Source organism: Octopus sinensis, linkage group LG27 (assembly GCF_006345805.1).
Source record: "Octopus sinensis linkage group LG27, ASM634580v1, whole genome shotgun sequence".
Classification (NCBI taxonomy): domain Eukaryota; kingdom Metazoa; phylum Mollusca; class Cephalopoda; order Octopoda; family Octopodidae; genus Octopus; species Octopus sinensis.
In genome coordinates this window covers 13,510,965-13,524,140 of record NC_043023.1, presented here as the reverse complement: position 1 = coordinate 13,524,140, position 13,176 = coordinate 13,510,965, and the positions used below count along the sequence as shown (strand labels likewise).

At 40.4% G+C, this 13,176-nt stretch overlaps 1 protein-coding gene across 1 annotated transcript; it reads right to left on the bottom strand.

Moving 5' to 3' along the window:
• Positions 1-10,849: 10,849 nt before the first annotated feature.
• On the bottom strand, positions 10,850-12,616 carry LOC118768112 (mucin-5AC-like). Its single transcript, XM_036513958.1, has 3 exons — positions 11,706-12,616; positions 11,533-11,588; positions 10,850-11,495 (listed from the first exon to the last, which is right to left on the bottom strand). Exons 1-3 carry the CDS (start codon positions 11,779-11,781, stop codon positions 11,046-11,048), a joined length of 582 nt encoding a protein of 193 aa, XP_036369851.1. The 5' UTR covers positions 11,782-12,616; the 3' UTR covers positions 10,850-11,045.
• Positions 12,617-13,176: the final 560 nt, after the last annotated feature.

Here is a 13,176-nt window from a genome sequence, read left to right as displayed (position 1 = left end):
ATTCCGCCGAGGTCGACTTTGCCTTTCATCCTTTGGGAGTCGATTAAATAAGTACCAGTTACGCACTGGGGTCGATATAATCGACTTAATCCGTGAGTCTGTCCTTGTTTGTCCCCTCTGTGTTTAGCCCCTTGTGGGTAGTAAAGAAATATATATTTCTTCTACTTCTATGTTCTGAGTTCAAATTCCGCCGAGGTCGACTTTGCCTTTCATCCTTTGGGGGTCAATTAAATAAGTACCAGTTACGCACTGAGGTCGATGTAATCGACTTAATACCTATGTCTGTCCTTGTTCGCCCCCTCTGTGTTTAGCCCCTTGTGGGTAGTAAAGAAATAGATATTTCTTCTACTTCTATGTTCTGAGTTCAAATTCCGCCGAGGTCGACTTTGCCTTTCATCCTTTGGGAGTCGATTAAATAAGTACCAGTTACGCACTGGGGTCGATATAATCGACTTAATCCGTGAGTCTGTCCTTGTTTGTCCTCTCTGTGTTTAGCCCCTTGTGAGTAGTAAAGAAATAGGTACTTAATTTATCGACCCCGAAAGGATGAAAGGCAAAGTTGAACAGAGAACGTAAAGGCAGACGAAATACGACTACGCATTTCGCCCGGCGTGCTAAAGTTTCTGCCAGCTCGCAGCATTATCTATATCTTGACCACACTACTTCTAACCTAATCTAATGATAGCCAGTGTGGTAAGAAGCTTGCTTACCAACCACATGGTTCCGGGTTCAGTCCCACTGCGTGGCACCTTGGGCAGGTGTCTTCTACTATAGCCTCGGGCCGACCAAAGCCTTGTGAGTGGATTTGGTTGATGGGGATTGAAAGAAGCCCGTCGCATATATGTATATATATATATATGTGTGTGTTTGTCCCCCCCCCCTCAACATCACTTGACAACCGATGCTGGTGTGGTTTACGTCCCTGTAACTTAGCAGTTCGTAAAAAAAAGACCGATAGTACTGGGCTTATATATATATATATATATATATATATATATATATATATATAAATACATATATACATATACATATATGTGTGTGTGTATATATATATATGTATATATATATATATATATATATATATATATATATATATATATATATATATATATATATATATATATGTATATATGGATATATATATATATATATATATATATATACATATATATATATGTACATATATATACGTATATGTATATATATATTTATATATAATATATATATATATACGTATATACGACAGGCTTCTTTCAGTTTCCGTCTACCAAATCCATTCACAAGGCTTTGGTCGGCCCGAGGCTATAGCAGAAGGCACTTGTCAAAGGTGCCACGCAGTGGGACTGAACCTGGAACCATGTGGTTGGTAAACAAGCTACTTACCACACAGCCTATCATTAGATTAGATTAGGTTAGAAGTAGTGTATATGTATGTATGTGCGTATATGTGTGTCTCTGTTTGCCCTCCCAACATCGCTTGACAACCGATGCTGGTGTGTTTACGTCCCCGTCACTTAGCGGTTCGGCAAAAGAGACCGATAGAATAAGCACTAGGCTTACAAAGAATAAGTCTTAGGGTTGATTGATTTGCTCGGCTAAAAGGCGTTGCTCCAGCATGGCCACAGTCAAATAACTGAAACAAGTAAAAGAGTAATGTACGTTCTTATTTAAGGCCGGACAGCGAGATTGTGTAGTTGAAGGAGACACAGAAGCTATTCGTTTCGATCATTTGACTGCGACCATACTGGAGCACCGCCTTTAGTCAAACAAATCAACCCCAGGACTCATTCTTTGTTAGCCCAGTACTTATTCTATCACTCAATTTTGCCGAACCGCTGAGTTACGGGGACGTAAACACACCAGCATCGGTTGTCAAGCGATGGTGGAGGGACAAACACACACACACACATGTACGATGGGCTTCTTTTCAGTTTCCGTCTACCAAATCCACTCACAAGGCTTTGGTCGGCCCGAGGCCATAGTAGAAGACACTTGCCCAAGAATCCACGCAGTGGGACTGAACCTGGAACCATGTGGTTGGTAAGCAAGCTACTTACCACACAGCCACGCCTGCGCCTATATAGGGAATTATATGCAGTGTGAAGGTGCATGGCTTGGCAGTTAGGGGCATTCACCCACGATCGTAACGTCGTGAGTTCAATTCCAGGTGAGGTGTTGTGTCCTTGATCAAGACACTTTATTTCACATTGCTCTCGTCCACTCAGCTGGCAAACATGAGTAGGACCTATATTTCAAAGGGCCAGCCTTGTTGCACTCTGTATCACGCCGAATCTCCCTGAGAACTACGTTAAGGGTACACATGTCTGTGGTGTACTCAGCCACTTGCATCTTAATTTCATGAACAAGCTGGGGCCCTCATCATCGTAACTGATGGAGTGCTTGTTTTGTGATGGTGCAATGGCCCAGTGATTAGGGCAGCGGACTCGTAGTTGTAGGATCACGGTTTCGATTCTCAGACCTGGCGTTGTGTGTGTTTATTGAGCAAAAACACCAAAAGCTCCACGAGGCTCCGGCAAGGGTTGGTGGTGGACCCTCCAGTACACTTTCACTACAATTTTCTCTCACTCTTTCTTCTTGTTTCTGTTGTACCTTTATTTCAAAGGGCCGGCCTTGTCACACTCTGTGTCATGCTGAATCTCCCTGAGAACTACGTTAAGGGTACACGTGTCTGTGGAGTGTTCAGCCACTTGCATAAAGAAGGGCCGATCACTGAAAGTGGAGGGAAGTTGTTGAAGGGTTCCAGGAAGGACATGGGCTGAAGTATTTGAAGGCCACTCCCAGAATGTTGGGTCTTATGTAGGATACGGCTGACGACTGACGACCATGTGGCACTTTCCTGTACATGAGAAGACCTGCTCTCGGCAAAAGATTTGATATCCTGAAACCAAGATACCATGTAAAATGCATTGGTGCTGGTGACAATTACAAAGCACTGGGGCTGGTGCCATATATAATAAATAATAATAATAATAATAATAATAATAATAATAATAATAATAATAATAATAATAATAATAATAATAATAATAATAATAATAATATAATAATTGTGTACAGTGCTCAGGTGCACCAACTCATCTAAAGTGTATATATAATCAGGTGTAGTTTCGGCGGATTTCGGGAAGCATGAGGGCCTTAAAGGATGCAGTGTCATGGCAGTCAACAACTGACGCAGGCAGTTATTCCATGCTTCAGGAACTCCGAGCGTGAAGAAATGTTTCCGAAAGTCATGGGAGCTGTGTTGTTTTCTGACTTTGTAGGATGTCCACGTTGTTAGACACATGGAGATAAAAAAGGTGTTCAGTGTTGTTGTTGGTGAGGTGGTTGATAACTTTGTGGGTGTTTACCAAGTCCGTCGCCAGACGCCAGAGCTTCAGTGAATCCATGCCCAGGGAAACAAGGCGCTCAGAATATGGTAGGTGTCTGATGGAGGGTATGCGTTTGGTTGCACGTCTCTGGACAGATTCCAGGAGGTCAATGTTCTGAGCAAGATGATGCGAATTCCAAATGTGGTCGTACCATAGCTGTATACAGTTTTAAATAGAAGGATTTTTATTAAGGCGCACTTGGAAACATAAAAACAAAAACATAGAAAACGAACTTTTTTCGAACAACGAAAAAAACAGAGAAACGAGACATATTCCTCTCTCAGATTCACCCACTTATTGCAGCAGCCCTGTAAAAATAACTCAGAAGGTTGGGTACACCAACCAGGCCTTTACAATACCAATTTCTTTATTACCCACAAGGGGCTAAACGTAGAGGGGACAAACAAGGACAGACATAGGTATTAAGTCGATTACATCGACCCCAGTGAGTAACTGGTACTTAATTTATCGACCCCGAAAGGATGAAAGGCAAAGTCGACCTCGGCGGAATTTGAACTCAAGAACATAACTGTTCCTTTATTGCCCACGAGCGGCTAAACATAGAGGGGACAAACAAGGACAGACATAGGTATTAAGTCGATTACATCGACTCCAGTGCGTAACTGGTACTTAATTTATCGACCCCGAAAGGATGAAAGGCAAAGTCGACCTCGGCGGAACTTGAACTCAAGAACATAACTGTTCCTTTATTGCCCACGAGCGGCTAAACACAGAGGGGACAAACAAGGACAGACATAGGTATTAAGTCGATTACATCGACTCCAGTGCGTAACTGGTACTTAATTTATCGACCCCGAAAGGATGAAAGGCAAAGTCGACCTCGGCGGAACTTGAACTCAAGAACATAATGTCAGACGAAATACGGCTACGCATTTCGCCGCCTTGAAGCCTTTACAATACCCCCATAAAGTTGTGGAGGCGCAATGGCCCAGTGGTTAGGGCAGCGGAATCGCGGTCGGAGGATCGCGGTTTCGATTCCCAGACCGGGCGTTGTGAGTGTTTATTGAGCGAAAACACCTAAAGCTCCACGAGGCTCCGGCAGGGGATGGTGGTGATCCCTGCTGTACTCTTTCACCACAACTTTCTCTCACTCTTACTTTCTGTTTCTGTTGTACCTGTATCTCAAAGGGCCGGACTTGTCACTCTCTGTGTCACGCTGAATATCCCCGAGAACTACGTTAAGGGTACACGTGTCTGTGGAACCCTCATCGTCGTAACCGACGGAGTGCTTTCATCCATCCCCATAAAGTCATGAACTTTTCAGCACCCACCTTCGCTTTACATGTATGGTTTATATACATGTACCTGGGTATACAATGGGTGTAAAACTTACTTCCTTAATCAGTGTGTTTTCATACAGTACGTCTTAAAACCGAACAACTGCTTGATAAAGATCGATTTATTTACCATCAAATTATTATATTCACCATATCCGGATGTTTTATAGACATTTGTGGACCTGTCACTCTTTGTACTCTGATGTTGATCATAGAGGACAGCTTGCTCTTTTCAGTGACACAGGTCATGAGTGGTTTTCCAACGACATATAATTGTGTGTGTGTGTATTTAGGAAGCTTCCTCCTTGAGTGTGAAGTGCTGCGTGGCACCTTGCGCAAGAGTCTCCTACTATAAATCTCAGGCCAAACAAAGCCCTTGTGAGTGGATTTCATAGATGGAAACTGAAAGAAACCTATTGTATAAGTCACAAATTCATAAATGTCTATCTATCTATCTATCTATCTATCTATCTATCTATCTATCTATCTATCTATTTATCTGTCTACCTATCTATCTATCTATCTATTTATCTGTCTATCTATCTATCTATCTATCTATCTATCTATCTATCTATCTATCTATCTATCTATCTATCTATCTATCTGTCTGTCTATCTATCTATCTATCTATCTATCTATCTATCTATCTATCTATCTATCTATCTATCTATTTATCTGTCTACCTATCTATTTATATGTCTACCTATCTATCTATCTATCTATCTATCTATCTATCTATCTATCTATCTATCTATCTATCTATCTATCTGTCTGTCTATCTATCTATCTATCTATCTATCTATCTATCTATATATATATATATACACACACACACACACACATATATATATATATATATATAACTTAAGGATGTCATATTTTTAATTATATATATGTATAAATATATACATGCACACACACATACATACACATCTATATATACATACTGTTTTGCTTCCTTTAATAAAATAAAAATTTATTTTATCGTTTATCATTGTCTATATTTTGAGTCACATATATATTGGGTCACCAACATTTTTAAAGTGCTTAGGGCTTTCGTGGGTCTTAATCGGCCCTGAACCCTTGCATATTCTTTGAAGTGTTATGGATCTCTATGGGTCTTAATCCGATCCCGCAGATTCCCACGGTTCAGCATAAAAACAAAATACATTCGGTCCGAAAATGTAGAACAAGGCCTTACATCCCTGGGCATGGACACATTGAAACTCCGACGTCTGGCAGCTGACTTTGCAGACACCCATAAAATTATTAACCCTCTTACAAACAATAACTCTGAGCACCGTTTCAAACTCCACCTGTCTAACACCCGTGGACATATTTACAAAGTTAGAAAACAGCACAGCTCCTTCCATGACTTTCGGAAACATTTTTCCATGCTGAGAGTTGCTGAAGCACGGAACAAACTGTCGGCATCAGTTGTTGGTTGTCGGATCACTGCATCCTTCAAAACTTCCATGCTTCCTGAGATTCGCCAACACCACACCTGAGCTTTCTCCCCTCCATACACACAAGCAAGCATCTATCTGACTCATACACTGTTCACTTTCCCAGACATTTCTACATTACTGCAGATGCTTTATATGCACTTTTGACAAGTTGTGGTGCACCTGAGCACTGTATACAATAATTTCATTACTATAATTATTATCATTATTATATTGGGTTGTTCTGAAAGTTCATGCCGATTTATAGTAGCTTACCTTTCGTCTTATTTTAGAACATGGTTGAGTCCATAAAATAGGATTTGACTACACCTCCATTTAGAGCACAGTTTAAGCTATCTTTTCGTGGAAGAAGGTTTATGTTCCTATAACCTGTGTTAATTCTGTAACCCTTTAAAATGGAAGATAAGAAAGTTCATTTTTGGCACTTGATGCTTTGGGAACCAGACAAAAATTGCTGCAGCTCGGCTGGGATGTGTTACCCCACCCTCATACACTGTTCACTTCCCAGACATTTGTACATTACTGCAGATACTTTATACGCACTTTCTAACAAGTTGTGGTGCACCTGAGCACTGTATACAATAATTTCATTATTATTATTATTATTTAAAAACTACACCTAACACCCGTGGACATCTTTACAAAGTCAGAAAACAGCACAGCTCCCATGACTTTAGGAAACATTTTTTCACGCTGAGAGTTGCTGAAGCATGGAACAAACTGCCAGCATCAGTTGTTAGTTGTCGGAGCACTGCATCCTTGAAAACTTCCATGCTTCCTGAGATTCTCCATCACTACACCTGATTTTCTCACCTCCATACACACACAAACATGTATCTGACTCATACACTGTTCGCTTCCCAGACATTTGTACATTACTGCAGATGCTTTATATGCACTTTTGACAAGTTGCGGTGCACCTGAGCACTGTATACAATAATTTCATTATTATTATTTTTAAAAGAAAGCGATAAATTCTCTCATGGTCGGCGTAAGGGAAGTAACTCGTGTAATATACTTTAGTTGTATCCCTTGCTAATTGTAAAAACCCTCAACTGACACAACTTGGAGATCTTAAAGATAATAATAATAATGAAATTATTGTATACAGTGCTCAGGTGCCACACAACTTGTCAAAAACTGCGTATAAAGCATCTGCCTGGGAAGTGAACAGTGTATGAGTCAGATAGATGCTTGTGTGTGTATGGAGGGGAGAAAGATCAGTGTTGGCGAATCTCAGGAAGCATGGAAGTTTTGAAGGATGCAGTGCTCCGACAACCAACAACTGATGCCGGCAGTTTGTTCCAGGCTTCAGCAACTCTCAGCGTGAAAAAAATGTTTCCGAAAGTCATGGGAGCTGTGCTGTTTTCTAACTTTGTAAATATGTCCACGGGTGTTAGATGGGTGGAGTTTGAAAAGGTGCTCAGAGTTATTGTTTGTAAGATGGTTAATAATTTTATGGGTGTCTGCCAAGTCAGATGCCCGACGTCGGAGTTTCAATGTGCCCATACCCAGGGAAGTTAGGTGTTCAGAATATGGCAAATGCCTGATGGAGGGTATTATATACAGTGCTCAGGTGTACCACAACTTGTCAGAAAGTGTGTATAAAGCATCTGCAGTAATGTACAAATGTCTGGGAAGTGAACAGTGTATGAGTCAGATAGATGCTTGTGTGTGTATGGAGGGGAGAAAGATCAGGTGTGGTGTTGGCGAATCTCAGGAAGCATGGAAGTTTTGAAGGATGCAGTGCTCCGACAACTAACAACTGATGCCGACAGTTTGTTCTATGCTTCAGCAACTCTTAGCGTGAAAAAATGTTTCTAATGTCACGAGGGAACACATCGGATTCATGCGAATTTTCCAAAACTTCTCACCCACCTTGGAAAATGTTTTTCCACAAAGAATTTGTATATAATTGGAATTTATGCAATATGAAAATTATTTGGAGAAAATTTCATTAAAAAATATCCATTTTTCTAAATGTCACGAGGGAACACACCTGATTCGCGTGAATTTTCCAAAACTTCTTGTCACTCACCTTGGAAAATGTTTCTCCACAAAATTTTGTATATAATTGGAATTTATGCTATCCAAAAGGTATCTGGAGAAAATTTCATTTAAAACCCCCCATTTTTTAAAATGTTATGGGGAACACACCTGATTTGTGTGAATATTCCAAAATCTCTTCTTGCCAATCTTGGAAAATGTTTTTCCACAAAGAATTCGTATATATTCGGAATTTACGTAATCTGAAAGACACACGTGGAAAAATTTGATTGAAAAATATTCGTTTTATTATATTTTTGGAAGATATGAGGTAACAATGCTGAGGTAGAGGCCCATTTGTGTAGGTACACCTGAGATGTTGCATCAATGCCTTGGTGTCACTTGGCAAACACCTGAAACAGGGATCTTTTCGGTTTGACCGGCAGTTTTTTCAAATAATTTCCACGTAACTAAACACTTTTAAACTTCGTATACTGGTAGAATGTGTTTATAAAACATCTTTTTCTCTTGGCTTTATTGAGAAGATTCTATAGTTTGTAAGATATTTGTTGTTTTTTTTCTTCAATTTCTGCAATTTCAACCAATCACTGACGTCTATTGAGGTGAAAACATTCTGTGCCTTATGAATATATCCCTCGTTTAAGAAACAGATTGGGTTTATTTACATTTCTGAAGAAAAAAAGATACCCTTCCCCCCACCCCTAACCCTAAAACAGATTGAAATGCAATAGATCGATACTAGGGTTATAATTATGGGTGACAATTTCATATGACACCGCTAGAAAAAAATGCCGTTCAAACCAGAAAGAACCTAATTTTTTAAAAACAAAGTAAATAAAACACAAAATCAATTTTTTACACAAAGTAAATAATTTTGGGATCTTTTCGGTTTGACCGGCAGTTTTTTAAAATAATTTCCACGTAACTTAACACTTTTAAACTTCGTATACTGGTAGAATGTGTTTATAAAACATCTTTTTCTCTTGGCTTTATTGAGAAAATTCTATAGTTTGTAAGATTTTTGTTGGTTTTTTTTCTTCAATTTCTGCTATTTCAACCAATCAATGACGTCTATTGAGGAGGAAAAAAAACCTTCTTTGCCGTATGAATATGTCCCTCGTTTAAGAAACAGATTGGGTTTATTTACATTTCTGAAGTAAAAAAGATACCCTTCCCCCTAACCCTAACAGATCTTTTCGGTTTGACCGACAGTTTTTTAAAATAATTTCCACGTAACTAAACACTTTTAAACTTCGTATACTGGTAGAATGTGTTTATAAAACATCTTTTTCTCTTGGCTTTATTGAGAAAATTCTATGGTTTGTGAGATATTTGTTGTTGCTTTTCTTCAATTTCAACCAATCAATGACGTCTGTTGAGGTGAAAACATTCTGTGCCGTATGACTATGTCCCTCGTTTAAGAAACAGATTGGGTTTACTCTCTCTTTTACTTGTTTCAGTCATTTGACTGTAGCCATGCTGGAGCACCGCCTTTAATCGAGCAACTCGACCCCGGGACTTATTCTTTGTAAGCCCAGTACTTATTCTATCGGTCACTTTGGCCGAACCGCTAAGTGACGGGGACGTAAACACACCAGCATCGGTTGTCAAGCAATGCTAGGGGGACAAACACAGACACACAAACGCATATATGTATATACACATATATACGACGGGCTTCTTTCAGTTTCCATCTACCAAATCCACTCACAAGGCTTTGGTCAGCCCAACGCTATAGTGGAAGACACTTGCCCAAGATGCCACGCAGTGGGACTGAACCCGGAACCATGTGTTACATTTGTGAAGAAAAAAAAAATATACCCTTCCCCCCCACTCTAACCCTAAAACAGATTGAAATACAATAGATTGATACTAGGGTCATAATTATGGGTGACAATTTCATGACACCACTAGGAAAAACTGCCGTTCAAACGGAAAATATCCTAATTTTTTAAAAACAAAGTAAATAAAACACAAAATCAATTTTTTACACAAAGTAAATAATTTTGGGATCTTTTCGGTTTGACCGGCAGTTTTTTAAAATAATTTCCACGTAACTAAACACTTCTAAACTTCGTATACTGGTAGAATGTGTTTAGAAAACATCTTTTTCTCTTGGCTTTATTGAGAAAATTCTATAGTTTGTAAGATATTTGGGTCTTTTCGGTTTGACCGGCAGTTTTTTAAAATAATTTCCACGTAACTAAACACTTTTAAACTTCGTATACTGGTAGAATGTGTTTATAAAACATCTTTTTCTCTTGGCTTTATTGAGAAAATTCTATGGTTTGTGAGATATTTGTTGTTGTTTTTTCTTCAATTTCAACCAATCAATGACGTCTATTGAGGTGAAAACATTCTGTGCCATGTGAATATGTCCCTCGTTTAAGAAACAGATTGGGTTTATTTACATTTGTGAAGAAAAAAAAGATACCCTTCACCCACCCTAACCCTAAAACAGATTGAAATGCAATAGATCGATACTAGGGTTATAATTATGGGTGACAATTTCATATGACGCTGAAAGAAAAAACTGCCGGTCAAACGGAAATCATTTTAGGCAGGAAAAGAAGAGATACAGGTAGCAAGTGTTAGGTGTCATGCTGCGAGAACATGCAAGTGAGAGGTGCCGACCACGGACAACGACGAGGGGAGGGGCAACGAAAACAAATAAATAAAACACGAAACAAAGTAAAAAATCAATTTAATTTATTGACAAAAAAAACAAAGAAAATTCATATTGTTGTTTGTCATTAATGAGAGGTGTGTGCAGCTGGTGTTGCAGTAGAAGATGCAGTCGGTGCATAACGATGGCAAGAAGCAGCACTGCGACAGATGCAGGGATGTATTGACAGCTAGTGATGCAGTGACAGGAGTGTAGGAGTTCAAGTGCTGTTGTTGGTGGTGCAGTAAGTGATGCACGTGTAAGTGTGCAGCTTGAAGTGCAATGGAAAGTGTAGATGTGATGCGTTGCAGATATTGGTATTGGCAAATATAGGGCGAGTGTTGTGGCTGTCGGTGCAGCGACTGATGCAGATGTGTTGCAAATGGTTTGTGGTGCAGTTACTAATGCAATTATAACTGTTGCAGTTGGTGGTGCAATGGAAAGTGTAGATGCGATGTGTTGCAGATATTGGTACATTGGCTAATGTAGGGGTGAGTGTTGTGGCTGTCGATGCAGATGTGTTGCAAATGGTTGCAATTATAACTGTTGCAGTTGGTGCTGCAATGTGTAGATGCGTTGCAGATGTTGGTACATTGGCAAATATAGGGGTGAGTGTTGTGGCTGTCGGTGCAGCGACTGATGCAGATGCGTTGCAAATGCTTGTGGTGCAGTTACTAATTCAATTATAACTTGCAGTTGGTGGTGCAATGGAAAGTGTAGATATGTGTTGCAACTGGTAATGCAGATGTTTTTGCAAATGGTGTACAGCTGTGTGCCACAATGACCGATGCAGATGTGTTGTGCACTGACTAATGCAGATGCATTGCAAACTGTGGAAGTTCAGTGTAGATGTGTTGCAACTTGTAATGCAGATGTTTTGCAAGTGATGCTACAGCTGCTGGTGTCATAGCTGGACATGTAGTGAATAATCCAGATGTTGCAAGGTGGTTGTGCATTCACAAATGAAGTGACATCATTGCTGCAGAAAATGATGCAAGCGGTGCTGACAGACGAAGCGATACATTTGTTGCAACAGGAAGTGCATTGACTGATGCACTTTTAATACATCATGCAGTAACTGCAACTAATGCATGTATACAGGTGTTGCAACAGGCTGTGCATTGCAGGAACTGTTGTGGCAACAGGTTGCATATAAAAGTGCAATGGCAAGTATCAAGCTGGTGCACACTTGTGCAGTAACAACAGCAATGGAAATGCAGCAAAGAGCAGTGAAAAGCATTTCAGCTGCAACAAATGCATATGTGTTGCAACAGGCAATACAGTGACAGCCAGTATTGGTGCTTGCATCCCCCATAACTTAGCAGTTCAGCAAAAGCAACTGATAGAAGAAATAGCAGGCTTAAATAATAAGAAAGTACTTGGACTGATTGGTTTAACTAAAATTATTCAAGGCGTTGCCCCTGCATGGGCATAATATAATGGCTGAAACAAGTAAATGATAAAAGGAAAATCTGTTGCAGCTGCATTTGGTGCATCTAGAATTCTAACAGACATTAACATCTGGTGCAGCTGCAAGTTCTATATAAGTCTGGTCCAATTACAATTCCTACATCTGGAGTATCAACAGTACCTGCATCTGGCAGATACAAAAGTCAAAGATGCAACTCCTACATCCGGTGCAGTAACATGTCCTTCTGTGGAGGCGCAATGGCCCAGTTGTTAGGGCAGCGGACTCGCGGTCATAGGATCGCGGTTTCGATTCCCAGACCGGGCGTTGTGAGTGTTTATTGAGCGAAAACACCTAAAGCTCCACGAGGCTCCGGCAGGGGATGGTGGTGATCCCTGCTGTACTCTTTCACCACAACTTTCTCTCACTCTTACTTCCTGTTTCTGTTGTACCTGTATTTCAAAGGGCCAGCCTTGTCACAATCTGTGTCACGCTGAATATCCCCGAGAACTACGTTAAGGGTACACGTGTCTGTGGAGTGCTCAGCCACTTACATGTTAATTTCACGAGCAGGCTGTTCCGTTGGTCGGATCAACCGGAACCCTCGTTGTCGTAACCAACGGAGTGCTTCCATCCATTTCAAGGGGCCGGCCTTGTCACTCTCTGTGTCACGCTGAATATCTCCGAGAACTACGTTAAGGGTACGCGTGTCTGTGGAGTGCTCAGCCACTTACATGTTATTTCACGAGCAGGCTGTTCCGTTGATTCGGATCAACCGGAACCCTCGTTGTCGTAACCAACGGAGTGCTTCCATCCATTTCAAGGGGCCGGCCTTGTCACTCTCTGTGTCACGCTGAATATCCCCGAGAACTACGTTAAGGGTACGCGTGTCTGTGGAGTGCTCAGCCAGTTACACGTTAATTTCACGAGCAGGCTGTTCCGT